The following is a 14,370-nucleotide window of genomic DNA, read 5'->3' as shown; positions in this document are numbered from 1 at the left end:
GGCAGAACGGTGACCGTGATGTGAGAGGGGGTGTTGTTGCAGTGTGTTGTTAAGTGCAACATTTATGAAGCTGGAGACTTTGGGAGGCGTCTGGTTTTCTGCTTCACGTGCTGCGTGGAGATGTTGGTGACGGTGCCGCAATTGAATGGCTCCTTGATTTAGGTGGGTTCCTGACGGCGATGCACCTGCATCTACGAGGTTGGTGGCAGACAACCTTTGCCATGTTCATCCCATCCCAATGCTAACAACACAATTGCCAACACAACTTGCTTCAGTCACAAAGAACGATTAGATAATGGAAGAGCAATGTCCATACGGAATTGTGATCTCAGTCATCCTAGTGCTGTTGATAAACATGTAATGCACTTGATCCGAAACCAAAATTTAGATGATTCTGAGGGAAACACAATTGTTTGTAGTTGGGAATATACTGATGCCAAGAAGAAGAACAAGTTGATCAAAACAAGAGAAAGATGAAGAAGAATACACTCTTCAGCCAAAAATAAGTCTTGTGAGAAAAAGCAAAATTACACATGTAGAGTATATGATATACGTATCAACTATGCACACACTACTGAGTACTGACTGATGCACCGCACCAATAATTTCTGCATTGACTTCTGGAGCTCATCTGAGGTGATCAGATTGGCGCGGTTCTCCCGTTCCTGGACTTCTTCACCAGGAAGAGCTTCTTGAGCAACCTGAGCATCAGCAGCAGGCTCCACCTCCGGCGCCGGACCACCATGTGCCTGCCACTGCCAGTACGCTTCCTCGCCTCGATGACACCACCGTCATCGCCGTCGCCGTCGCCGTCGCTGTAGAACCACTCGGCCTCCTTCATCATCGTCATCGCCATCAGCCCGCCCCCCTTGCTCACGGGGCTCAGAGGGCACACCGGCGGCGCGCGCGCCAGCTCTTCGTTGAAGTCCTCCCACAGCATGTCCATCTTCTCGTCGCGACCCCACGGCGCGCCGCCGCCGCCGCTGCCGTCGTCCCCCTCCTCCTCCTCTGCGACGGCGGCGACGAACCACGGCGGAGGGAACGGCGCGAGCTTGCACTGCCCTCCCGGGACAGTGGGGAAAGTGAACTCATCCATGGTGGAGCTAGCTAGATAGCTAGCTTGCTTGCTTGCAAAGTTGCAAATCCATATGGTGTAGTGGCTAGCGTGTATGTATCTGTCGACCACTCGATTCATTTATATATGGAGGTGGTGGAGTATGGTACTATGAGGTACGTGTACGAGCGGTAGTGGTAATGGAGGTTTCATCAATTTCACCTTCATGGCCGGTGGAACATCCTCATCTTTCTAGTACTAAACTGAACTGTGCCGGGAAAAGGCATGGTGCTTGGGTGCTGTCTGCTGTGGTTGGCCAGAACTAAGCTTGAACAGATGGACGGCTAAGCAAGTGATGATGCGGTGATGATGTGCCGGGTAAGGGTAACTTGCTTCCGTTCCAGGGGATCCAGCTCGCTTGCGCTTCCCCTGACGAATATTGCCCCTGGAACGGAAGCAAGTGAGCTGGGCTTTTAGGCCCCTTCTCCAACATAGGACTCAAAATTTGGAATACTGTAATTGAGATGTCATGTGTTCTAGATTTCTATGGGAACCAAAACCACGGGAAAACTTTAAAACCATCGTTTGAATTTCACGCAGGAAAAGCAAAGGAATTATACAGACATAAAGAAAAGAAAACATGGGTCTCTCGGCAGGAATAACGTCTCCCACATTCTATCCATGTCTCGATGGTGCGCCTAGCATCGTCGCAGGGCGTGTGGAGGTGTGTCTCTGTCGGATCTCGCGGGGTTCGGTCGGTGCTGGTCTTCGGTGGATCTGTTTGGATCCAGTCTTTGTTCGTCTTCATTTGGGTGTTTACAAGTTTGGTCCTTCCGATCTACAACTTTCTTCGGCGATGGCTGCTGCTCTGGTGTGCTGATCCTATGGGGTCTTAGCACGACTTTTCGACTGTCTACTACAATAAGGTTTGCCCGGCTCCGGCGAGGGAGGGGTGATGACAACGGCACGCCTTCGGCTTGCTCTAGTGCTCGTAGTCGTCACTAGGTGGTCCACGGACTTGATTGTAATTTTTATTATCTCTAGTTTTCTTTGTACGGACATGATTGAAGAAGAATAGATTGGAAGTTTCTCGTGCAAGAAAAAAACACGAATAGGACCTCATGTTGGTTTTCTATATATATATATATATATATATATATATATATATATATATATATATATATATATATATATATATATATATAGCTAATTTCATAAGAATTTCGAAGGAATAGCTAATTTGTGTTTAGGTATCCGTGGACATGGCAATACATGGTGGATACCTAAACACAAATTAAGTTGATGAGCAAGGGATGAGTAGGTTGTAGAGGTACAGAATAGAATGGCCATGGACCTGACTCCGACCTTCCTAACAGAAACTGCAAGATGCTGGATGCTGGACCAACCAATCACATGCATGCCGAGGTGAAAAAAAAGCAAAGATGATTGGTGTTGGATGGCTAGGGTGACTGAAAAGCAAAGGGAAGCTGAACACACCATGAATAGTGTCACAATGGTTTTGAATGGAGGGAGCGGGCATAGATGTGCAGTACGTGCTCTCTTCTGATGGCTTTCTGCCAAAGATGTGATGTTGCTTGGAAAGTGGTGTCTTTTCTAGTAAAAGAGTAAAGATGACTGAATGAGGTGTCTTTGGTTGTCACTGATAAGAAGGAAAAAAAGGTGACTGAATGGATGAGCGATGGAAATGTCCTGTGGTGCATGATGCAACAGTTTGTTTTGGATGGATATGCATTGTATTTCTCAAAGATTCTGGTTTGTGAAAGAGGCCATGATGGGATGGCATGCTAGTCTATTGCATTTCAACAAAGGAACATCATAGTCTCTGTCATGTAGATTCTAGTTTCTGGGTGTCTAGATCTGTACCAGATTGAAGTCAATGCTGTTCGATGTAGCAAGGTGGAGATTGAAGAGCATACAAATGTGTTTAGTTTAAGAGCAGTAGAAAGGATGTAATGGAAATGACAACTTTGGAACATGTATGGATGAGAATATATCCGGTGACATGTATCTTATTTTGTGTCATCGAGTTCACAGATTTTACATAGTAATTCGAATGGTTCAAATATTATGAAACTAATTTGACAATACCAGTAAAATACTTGGGTGCCGTGTCATAAAATATTTATTGTAAATTTGACTTACTCACAGAGTATATACATTCTCAGCTGGTAATAAATTGGACATAAGATAAATAAATAAATAAATAAATAAAGCTTTTTTTTATAAAAGAGAGCATTCTCTCCGATTTCCATTAAAAAAATCACTAGGTCTTGCTACAGAAAAAGGAAAAAAAGGATACACTCCCCAACATGATACTCCACTCTCCTACGAAACACTTCTCTGCCAAATTGAGGAGGAAGGAGAAGCCATCCCTTCTCCTCCCCGGAACCCCAAAGGCAAAGAAAGGGAACCTACGAGAGTGGTCCAAGGCCCGGATTCAAAAAATCCAGTCCCCAGAGCGTCAACAACTCTGTTATGAGAACAGAGGCTACAAAGACACTACAAGTTTTGGCATAAGTATATTACAGGACCATCCACTGCGTCCGAATATCAGCAAAATGAAGCAAAGCTAGAATGAAATGGCAGGAGCCAAGATTTTTCCATCGCAGCAGAGAGGACTTCAGTCACCCTTCGATCCTCCCAGTCTTCAGGCGCCACCCATGAGCTGCTTTGAAAATTTCTTCTGCCACCTCACTCAGTAGCTTCACTCCAGCCTCCATCAGCTTACTTCTTGCGGGATTTGTCTGCAAAATATTCCAATCATTTAGGTTTCTAAGAAACAGAGTAACAGGAACACAGGGATCATTCACCCTATTGTTGTCAAATATCACATTATTTCTAAGCTTCCAGATAGTCCAGCAAATCGCTGATACTCCTATCATGACCAGACTTTTTTCATTTTTTCCAAAAGTATTTACCCAGTTTTTCATAACAGCATCTAATGTATCTGGTGTATCTCTAAGATTGAAAGCACATTTTAAAATGTTCCACAACAATCTAGCAACTGAACAAGTCAGAAAAAGATGATTTATGTTCTCTTTTTGCCCACAAAAAGGGCATTTATCATCCCCTTTCCATCCCCTATGAATCAAATTATCTTTTGTGAGAATACTTTTTCTAAGCGCCAACCACATAAAAACCTTGATTCTAGGTGGCATTTTAATCTTCCACATGTACAGATGTGGATATTTGACACCATTTTCAATCAAGTGTCTATAGAAGGACTTGACAGTATAGACTCCCTTTTTATTGAGAGTCCATTTTATTTCATCTCTATCTTCATTCAATGTCACCACACTACAAGCCTCTTTAATATGCCCCCACAACTCTCTTGCATCTCCTAACAAAGTTCTTCTAAACTGGACATTATCTAATCCGTTGTCAAGAACTTCTTTAACTATTTTCTTTTTGTCGAAGCATAAATCATACAACCTAGGGAAATTCTTGTTTAGTGGAGCATTGCCAATCCACCAATCTTCCCAGAATCTAGCTCTTTTTCCATCTCCAATTTTAAATTTGCACAAGGAGACAAAATGGTCTCTGTGTTTTAATATTCCCCTCCAAAACTGGGAATCTCCCTGTTTGGCCTGAATATTACCCAAAGTTCTACACTTAACATATTTTTCAAGAACTATGTCTTGCCACAGCCCCTCAGTTGTATATAGTTTCCACCACCACTTACATAGCAGAGATTTGTTCATACAGGCCAGATTTTGTATTCCCAGGCCCCCCATGTCTTTTGGCCTGCATACCTCAGACCACTTCACCAGATGGTATTTCCTCTTTTGATCATCTTCTTGCCATAACAGTCTGGCCCTAAAAAAATCCATACGTTTCTCAACCCCCACTGGGAGCCCATAAAAGGACATCATGAAATATGGTATGCCTGTAAGGGCTGATTGGATCAAAGTAACCCTCCCTGCACTAGCTAGTAATCTACCTTGCCAAGTTTCACATTTTTTCCATCTTAGTTTCTGGAGGCTTCCAATGTTTATTACTAACTCTATTCTTATCAATGGGCAACCCCAAGTATTTCATGGGCAGAGTACCCACTGGGCATGTAAATATTTTGGTATATTCATCTTTCTTATCAATTGCTTCACCAAATAGAAAAGGTTCACTTCTATGGAAATTAATCTTCAACCCAGACATTTGTTCAAACAAACATAGAATGTATTTCAAGTTGTGTGCACTTTCCATATCATCTTGCAGCAAAAATATGGTGTCATCTGCATATTGCAGCATATTAACCCCATTTGGTGTATAATCACTCAAGACCCCCTTGACCAATCCATTTTCTCTGGCTTTATTTAACATAATTGCTAGAGCATCAGCAGCCAGATCAAAGTTTAAAGGGGATAAAGAATCACCTTGTCTCAGGCCCTTATAAGAGCAAAAATATTTTCCTAAATTTTCATTAACTTTGACACAAACTTTCCCTCCTCTAACCGTTTCCATAACCCAGTCAATCCATTTATCTGGAAATCCTTTCAGTTTGAGCATTTGAAAAAGGAAGGACCATTTGATTTTATCATAAGCCTTTTCAAAATCAATTTTCAGAAGCATAGCACTTTGTTTTTGCTTTTTAATGCTATTCAAGGCCTCATGCAGGATCAGAACCCCCTCCATCATATACCTGCCCTTAACAAAGGCAGTTTGAACAGGGGAGATGACCTCAGCAGCTACCAAATTAAGCCTGTTCATCAGGACTTTGGAGCATACATTTAGCAAACAAATTGTCCTGAACTTCTGAATTTGATTAGCACCAATACCTTTTGGAACCAGGGTTATAATCTCATAGTTTAGTCTGCTAATGTCAATTTTCCTATTGGCAAAATCATCTAACAAAGCTTTCAAATCAGATTTCACCAACTCCCAATAGTGTTGGTAAAATTCAGCAGTGAAGCCATCTAGCCCAGGAGATTTATTGGATGCCATTTTAAAGACAACCTTCTTAATTTCTTCCAAAGAAAATTCCTCCACTAAAATATTAGCATATTCCATTGGAATCCTAATAGGATTATCAATATTTAGAGAAACAGAGGAATTATCTGGTGGACCAAATAAATTTTAATAAAAAGCAGTGATATACTCCATCAAGTTTTTATCTCCTTCTACCACCCCCTCATATTGTTCTAATCTAGTAATCTTATTCCTCCTAAGTCTCCCATTCGCTTTGGCATGAAAGAATTTAGTATTACTATCTCCCTCTAGTAGCTCATCAATTTTGGCTCTCTGTTTCCATTTGGCCTCTTCTTGTTTAAGCAATCTGTCAAGCTGGGCTCTTAAAGCAATCTGTTCCTTTCTATCAGCAGATGTAAGGCCATTAACCTCACAGTTTTTATCAATAATATCTAGTTTAAGTAGGATATCTTTCTTTAACTCAACATACCAAGCATTCATGTTTCTATTCCACCCTTTAAGTTTGGGTCTTAACATTCTAAATTTGCCCAACAGTCTGTCTATGCTTCCCCCCTTAATGGTAGGATCATTCCAGACTTTCTGTACAATTTCATCAATCTCATCCCTCATAAACCATGCATTTTCGAACCTGAAGATTGGTTCTATTTTATGAAAATCTCCAGAATCCAAATATAAATGAGTGTGATCTGACTTCTCCCTAGTTAAAGTTGTTACTTGGGTTAGGGGATATGTCTCTTCCCATTCAGTGCTACAGAGGATCCTATCTAATTTCTCAAAGGTAGGATTCTGCATACTGTTGCCCCAAGTAAATTGTCTCCCATTCATATCCAACTCTCTCACTCCAGCCTGTTCCAAAATGGCATTAAAAAGGAAACTCCAATGCCCATGGGAGCCTGGCTTATTTTTCTCACTAGCTTTTCTAATAATATTGAAGTCCCCTCCAATCAAAATAGGATTAACAGAGTTTTGGAAAACTCTGGATAGCTCAGCCAGGAATAAAGCTTTCCTCTCTGGTTGTGCATCTCCATATATCACTACTAGGTCCCAAATGAACCCCTTTTCAATATCTTGGACTATCATTTTAATGTGATAATCTCCCTCGTCTTGAGAAATCACATCTATTGTGGTATAATTCACCCCCAGCAAAAGGCCACCAGATTTCCCCCTAGCCGGAGTAAAATACCAGTGGAAATCCCTCCCTGCACAAACTTGCTGTAAATCATTTCTAGAAAATTGTTGTCTCATGGTCTCCTATAGACCCAAAAAGTCAACTCTCATATCCATGATCATCTCCCTCAAAAATCTTTTTTTAATATCACCTCCAAAACCTCTCATATTCCAAAAAATACCCCTCATCTTTTTTTCTTTTTCTTCCTATCCGAGGATTCTAGATTTTTGACAACAGAGGCAATTTTAACTCCAGAACCTCTGGTAGTTTTACCTCTTTTCTTCTCTTTTTTTGAAGAGAAAAGCTCTTTCACTAGTTCCCTATCCTCATTTTCTTCCTCCTCTTTTTCATTATCTTCATCTTCTAGCAGGTCTAGTAGAGAATGTTCTCCAGTATCAATAAAGTTATGCTCCTCAGGCATAGAGTTTTGTTTCTGCTTGTCATTATAATCTGTTAACCACATATCAATTCTAGCATGTTCAGCCATTTTAATCAATTCCAAATTATAATTGACAATGTCTGGTTTATATCCTAAACTAACCCCAACCCCCTCAGCAATCTGCTGTAAAATGTTATTAGGCTTAGATGATATCAGCAGGAGTATACTAACCATAATTGTTCGTTTGTGCAACTCCCTCTTTAGCCAGATCAGTAATTTTTTTTGTCTTCCTTGTCTTTCAGTCTAGTGCATCTTCTCAATTCTTCCTCTTCTTGGGATTCCAGCTCTCCTATACCAGCCTTATTGTTTTTGGTCTCAAAGGACTCAGTTTCCTGACTGGCAGTGTAATCCACAGGCTCCATATATCCTAGGCCCACTGCCTGTTCCATTAGTTCCAACTCTGTCATCCCCTCCTCCCCCTCTATTTTGTCTTCTGTTGCTGCTCCTTTTTCAGAATTCTCTTTCTCATCTTCACTCCCTACCTTTTTTTTCCCTGACTGTGACCCTCTCACTTCTTCACTAGCTTTCATATTTAGTTGCAAGAGTTCATGCTGCCTCTTAACTTCCCTTTCTAGTGATTTCCTAATAATGTCCATTTCCTTTCTATTTTTTTCCTTCAACATAAGCTGAGCAGTCTGCCTTGCTGCCAACTCTTCTGCTTTCTGTAATCTAGCTTTCAGGCTTTCTTCTTCTCCCTGCCCCTCTCCAACAGTCTCTGCCCCTGTCTTTTCCTTGAGCAACTCATTCTTCTGAGGCATATCACCTGCTTTCAGAATCACTTGTTCATATTGTTTTAGTCCCAAACCCCTTAGACTAACCAATGACTTTGCAGATTCAGATTGTCTGCTTTTTTTCTGCATCTCATTCTCCTTCTGTGTATCAGAGCTCTCTAGGTCAAGGTAATCAAAAAAATTCCTTTTATTTCCTTCCTCAAACTTCTACCATCCCTGTTCAGCTACAGAATCAAACTCAAAACCTATATCATACAACAACAAGTCCTTGGTAGTGATTTCTGTGCCAGTAGGAATCTTGTGCAAGTCCCTTACTCCCACTTTAACTCTGATTTCCTCCCTAGAGTGAATGTGTTCCACATCAACTTCAACCACTGGTCCCAGAGCTGAACCAATTTCACAAACTCCCAAGTAATGCCTCAGGTTGTCAGGAACCCCACACATCTTGATCCAAATTGAATGGAGCTTCCCTTTTGCTTTGTCATCTGGGCTCCAGAAATCAACCTCAACCATAGCCCCAGTGCCCAGCAAAGTGAATTTGCCAAAGTTTTCCAGCTCCACCAACTTGGCTTTACTAGGAAATCTCATAAGGAAAGTTGTAGGACTCTGAAACTTGCTTCTCCATGTCCACCCACAATCAAACATCTTGCTGAAACCATAAGCCACTGTGGTATCATTCAGCTGTCCCTCAAACACAGTCACCAAAGCCATAGGATTGATGTGCTCAGTAGCTACAATTTCCTTGGTATTCTGCACCAAAAGATACCCCAAACCCCTGGCTCCATATCCCACATATTTAGCAACTGGTTTAGGTTGTTTTAGAATGGTGCATTCTTCAGTATTGTGAGATGGTCTTTGGCAGACCACACAAAAAACTTTATTCTTGCAGTCACTTTTCACATGTCCCTGTTCCTTACAACTCACACAAAAAAGTTCTTTAGGGTTTCCTATCTCTTTCTTCTTGGCTGTCTCCTTGGGTCCCTCCATTCTAGCACTTGCTTGCTGCTGTAGAATATCCTGTTTTGGCATGTTGGATAAGAGGAACTGATACTTCTGTGCCATTTGTTCCTGAGGCACAAAACCAAACTGTCCAAGCCCCATCCCCATTGGCACAAACTGAGGGAAATTACTGTTGTTCATCATAGGAAAACCGCCTGCCAACTGAACTGGCCCCCCTGAATCCCCAAATTTGCACTAACTCCAGACCCACTCTCTTGTCTGCTTTCATTCCCCCCAGCCTGATATCTTTCCTGTTGATTGCCCCCTCTTTCAGAAGCAAATCTGCCAAACTTTTTATCTCCTTCCCTGCCACTTCTAGCAGAATTTCCATCCCCACCAGAGCCACTACTATTTGTCCCAGATCCTCCTCTGAAACCCCCCTCTTTGCTCCTCCAACCATATCCATCTAAATCTCTCTCATCCTGTCCGTTAAAACCTCTCCCAAAATGCTCAGATCGGCCTTGGAAATTACCTCTCCCTCCTTGATAGGTTCCTCTTCCAGGCCTTGGCCTCCAACTCTCCTGCCTGCCAGCCATGTCTTCTTCTTCTCCCCAGAGTATGCTTCTCTTCACCACCTCTTCTTCTTCACTGGTCGCCACCAAGGTCTCTCTAGGGTTTGGTAGGTGGAGGAAACCAGGATCAGGGATGAAGGGTGGGATCTCCCCTATATATAGGCCCACATCTCCACTGTCAGTAACTGGGCTTCTTTTGCGCCATCCATTGCTGGGCCACTTTCAGCCAGAGCCCACCTGATCCTCTTTCTCTCCCCCACACTGGCCCCCACTTTTTCCTGCATTTCCCCAGCTCCTGATCCGCATTGAGCAATGCAAGCTTAATACTCTGCCATATTTTCTTCCAGCATGACATTTTCTGGAATGGTATCCATTCTCATCTCACTGTCAGTTAAAAAATTAACACAGCTAGATATGTGTCTCTCATCAACTTTATTATTTCCAATCTCAAAACCATCGCAGATGCTATCAATATCTGACAGATATTTAGGAAATCTGGGTAGATCCCAAACCTTGGGTATCTTACCCCTAATCCTGATTAGCGCCATATCAATTTTCTGCTTATGAAATTCCCCCCAATTGGGTGAATCAATGTGGATAAACTCATTTTGTGTTATACCCTCCTGTTCCCCATTCCTACTTTTTTCATCTCTAAGTAGGAGACTCTGAACATAAGCATCCATCCTTTTTCTCAATCTGCGATTAACACGTCTAATTCGATGCTGAATATCAATACCCCCCTGACTATCCTCACCATCGCAGGTATATGCCGGGTATCTAGAAGTAGCTCGATGGATTGTACCTGAACTATCGGAATCCTCGTCAGGAACATCGTCTGAATCCTCACTAGCTAGCACCCAGAAGCGGTTGCCAGCTAGTGAGGGATTCAGACTCTGTTTCCAGCGAGGCGTGCTGAACGACGAGGCACCGGAGCCTCCGAGGTTGGTGTAGTCGCGGCGAGGCGAGCAGAGCGACGCCGCACCCCCGCCGCCTCCTGCGGCGCCTGATCCACCGGGTCCTCGCGAATCTCGATCGGAGCCATGGCCGTCCCCGGAGCAGGAAGGGCCAGGACTCCCTCCCTAGGGCGAAGCGCCGATTCCCTCATGGCGGGGACGAGGTTTGCGGTCGCGAAGATGGTGAAGGCCACCCACTTCCTCGCCACCGCTCTCATCGACGAATCCGCCTGATCCGCCGCCCACAGCAGCACCTGCAGCGGGTGCTTGCGTCCTCCACGCCCGAACAAAGGTCTCTCCTCTGCCTCCGTCAGATTCTCCACGATTGCCTCCGCCTCCGCGTACATCTCGCGCTTGCTCAAGTACCACGCCCCGATTTCTCTCAGGCGGATCCGCAAGCGCGCATCCCTGCCCGCAAACCTGCGCATCTTCTCCTCGCTGATCTCCACCATCTCCGCCGCGCGCTCGAGCGAACAGAGAGGATGATGGGGCGAGCAGGAAGGGAAGGGTGGAATGGGGAACAGTCTGACCTGATTTCGATCTAAATCCTCCCTCCGCCTTAATTGCTCCCCCACCAGCCGCAATTCCTCCCTCGCCGTCTCCCGATGCATCTCCCCCGCTGGTGATGTCCTTTTCGATGTGCGCGACGTGGCAAGGAAACACGACCGTGGCCCCCGGGGTCAACACGAACCCGCCTCCCGACCGCTTGTCAACCGTGCATCCGCGCTCGTCGACCAGGTACACCGTCGTGGTGTGTGGGTGCACCACCACGACGCCACGGTCATATTTGGGCCTCGACGCCGCTTTTAGATCGGCGGCGAACCACACCGACCACCGCGCCGCGGCGGCTCCTCGAAGCGCGTCGAAGCTGATCTCACAATCATGAAAAGACTCGCGGCTTAGCACCCCCATTGTGATGTTTGTCCGTCTAAATAAAGCTACCATATATTCACACACAAAAGATCAAAATATGCTTGGTGTGGCCTTCAGTCCACTTTTGCTGGAAGATTTCTTTTATGACTTTCTATTAGCTGTTTAAACTGTCTTCTGGAGGTGCTAGGACGGGATATTTATCACGTGGATACTTCATCTGAATCACCATCGCTTTTCAAGTTAATCATCTCCAACAAAATAGTCTTGGCAACTTGGTGGGAGCAAGGTAATCTGATCGTTCACGGGTTGGCTGGCTAAAAGAAGCTAGGCGATTCTTTAGAGGGCAGAGTAGTGGGATCCAATCACTAATTGGATATCTTTTTTGGCACTTCAAAGTCTCAAGTCTCTGTGAACAAAAAACTTCACTTTCAAGCAAGAAAGGGAGTCCCACTCATGGACTGCAGGACCAGTGCAGCCCTATGTTCAAATTATGTAAGACTTCGGCTGTTGTTGTAGCTGTATTAGCAGTTGGCACATGCCATGGATAACCATGTTTAATATTCTCCACTGTACCACCAACAAAGTAGAGAAATGCACTCATCATACTAGTATGTATCAACCAATAGAGGCTTGCAAGTATATTAATAGTATGTATGTATAAAGGGCATGGTGGATCCAATCATTGGTGGTTTTTGTTTCTTTCAGCACTTGAAATTGCGAAGTCTCAATGAATAAAGACTTCATTATGAAGCAAGAAAAAGGAAACCACACATATGGACCATTTTTTTAATGGAAACACGGCTGCATCATAGCTATCCGAAACAAACCGCAAATTATTTCATCGTTACAACCAAAAGGATAACAAGGGACAAACTGTGACGGGTCACATTACATCAAGACTCATTGTAAAAAAACTATTACACCTCGACATCCAAAGCAAGACGTAAACTTCCGTGTGAGCCGCTCCAATTTCTTGGCTCCATCCTCCAAATGTTGCTCGTGATCCATACTATGATTTTCTTTTCACGAAAGGGTACTAGGCTATGTGATACTCCCTCCGGTTCTTTTTAATTTGCATATAAGATTTGTCTGAAGTTAAGCCTCGTAAAGTTTGACCAACTTTATAGAAAAAAATACCAATATTCACAATGTGAAATCAATGTAAGTAGAAGCGTCATGACTTAAATTTTCTTATTGTACAATTTTAGCATGGTAGAAGTTGATATTTTCTCATATAAATATGGTCAAACTTTATGAAGTTTGACTTCAAACAATTCTCATATGCAGAGTAAAAGGACCAGAGGGAGTACGTACGAGTAATAAAGCCTACCATCACAACCAATTGATTGATGGGTAGAGCACGTGCTTAAAGGAGTTTTTAATAAAGATACTTTTTGCATAACCAAATTGACCAGCAGTAACACCAATGTAAATTAATAAGATAGAGACATATGGGCACCTCCTAACCGTGATCTAAAATATGTGACACGCTACAAGAAAAAGTATTATTAAAAGAAACTGAGCAGCCTACCAAGAAATACTTGCAATCAAAAAATAAAGTTGGATACTCTCTTGCAGATAACAAGATACAATTTGTTTCGCTTTGCCAATAGTCATATACTTATAGATTGTGACCAGTCTAGAGAATCCTAAAGTGCGGCATACATAGCTTGCATAAAAACATGCCAGATGTATGTAAAATTGCATCTAAATGTGTGATGTTCGTGAGTAAGCATGGGGTCACCCCACTTTCAAAACAATTTCAGGCTAACTAGTCAAGAGTTTGTCAAAATCGAACACTCAAGGGATTCACGACCCAAACATATTTGAAACTGTAGCATGCTTATTACACACGATGTCAAATAACCTTGGGTAAGCAGTACGCGAGTCACCTTAACTCTATATCATCCAAAAAGCATATGGATGCCCCGTTTGGCATTTGAAATAACCCAATTTGAGAAAGACGTCCTTGTCCTTTCATGTGACTCTTTCAAAAAGTGAGAGCACCCGTTCTCTTTGATTAACTACAATGTTTTTTGTCCCAGATATCTTTTTCCTTAAGCAAAATCTTCTAGACCCAACAGCCAGGGAGAAGCTTAAAGGTCTATGTCCTGAATGCTTAGGCTCCCTTGGTCTTTTCTTTTTTAGTACATCAAATTCCCTACTATCTCCATTTTTATAAAAAGCAGAGTTAGTGATGATGGTGTCCTGCCATCATGCAATATAGTCCGTCTGATTTATATCTGACGAATAGGAAGGAAACTATGGCAATTTTGTAAAAAGATACCCACACCCCTCTCCATATTTGCAAATAAGGTATTTCCTCGTTCATCCTTTTCTCTCACAAGATAAACTACTCATACAAATGCATCTTAATGTTATGTGCAACGCACGGGCATCTTGATGTTACGTGCACGCACGGGCATCATGCTAGTCGTCACAAAAATATAAGCTATAAAAACGCGTCATTTCCATACCCATTTGGAACCCTTTAAAAAGGACATCATAAAAATTGGTAGGCTACTTAGAACCACGTTGATGAGAATCAATCGACCACAATATGAGAGGTTTTAGGCCCGACAATTGCACATTTGTTCCGCAAAATTGATATTCAGTTATCAACATAAAATCGGCAGTGGATTGGAATACCAAGGTAATTGATTGGAAAAGATTTTACGACAAACCCAAACAACCATG

The 14,370-nt window shown here is 42.9% G+C and overlaps 2 protein-coding genes across 3 annotated transcripts; both read right to left on the bottom strand.

Moving 5' to 3' along the window:
• Window positions 1–366: 366 nt before the first annotated feature.
• Window positions 367–1,403, bottom strand: LOC119295309. Its single transcript, XM_037573710.1, has one exon. The coding sequence runs from the start codon at window positions 1,193–1,195 to the stop codon at window positions 641–643; it is 555 nt and encodes a 184-aa protein (XP_037429607.1). The 5' UTR covers window positions 1,196–1,403; the 3' UTR covers window positions 367–640.
• Window positions 1,404–3,303: 1,900 nt separating this feature from the next.
• LOC119293425 lies at window positions 3,304–11,324 on the bottom strand. 2 transcript variants are annotated; one of them, XM_037571914.1, is made up of 2 exons: window positions 10,650–11,324; window positions 3,304–3,819 (listed from the first exon to the last, which is right to left on the bottom strand). In XM_037571914.1, the coding sequence occupies exon 1, from the start codon at window positions 11,250–11,252 to the stop codon at window positions 10,734–10,736; it is 519 nt and encodes a 172-aa protein (XP_037427811.1). In that variant the 5' UTR covers window positions 11,253–11,324; the 3' UTR covers window positions 3,304–3,819; window positions 10,650–10,733. The 2 variants fall into 2 exon arrangements, with proteins under 2 accessions (XP_037427811.1, XP_037427810.1); XM_037571913.1 differs by lacking the exon at window positions 10,650–11,324 and adding an exon at window positions 7,777–9,911.
• Window positions 11,325–14,370: the final 3,046 nt, after the last annotated feature.

The sequence above is a fragment of the Triticum dicoccoides genome, chromosome 4B (assembly GCF_002162155.2).
Source record: "Triticum dicoccoides isolate Atlit2015 ecotype Zavitan chromosome 4B, WEW_v2.0, whole genome shotgun sequence".
In the NCBI taxonomy this organism is placed as follows: Eukaryota; Viridiplantae; Streptophyta; class Magnoliopsida; order Poales; family Poaceae; genus Triticum; species Triticum dicoccoides.
This window is presented reverse-complemented; position numbering and strand designations above follow the sequence as displayed.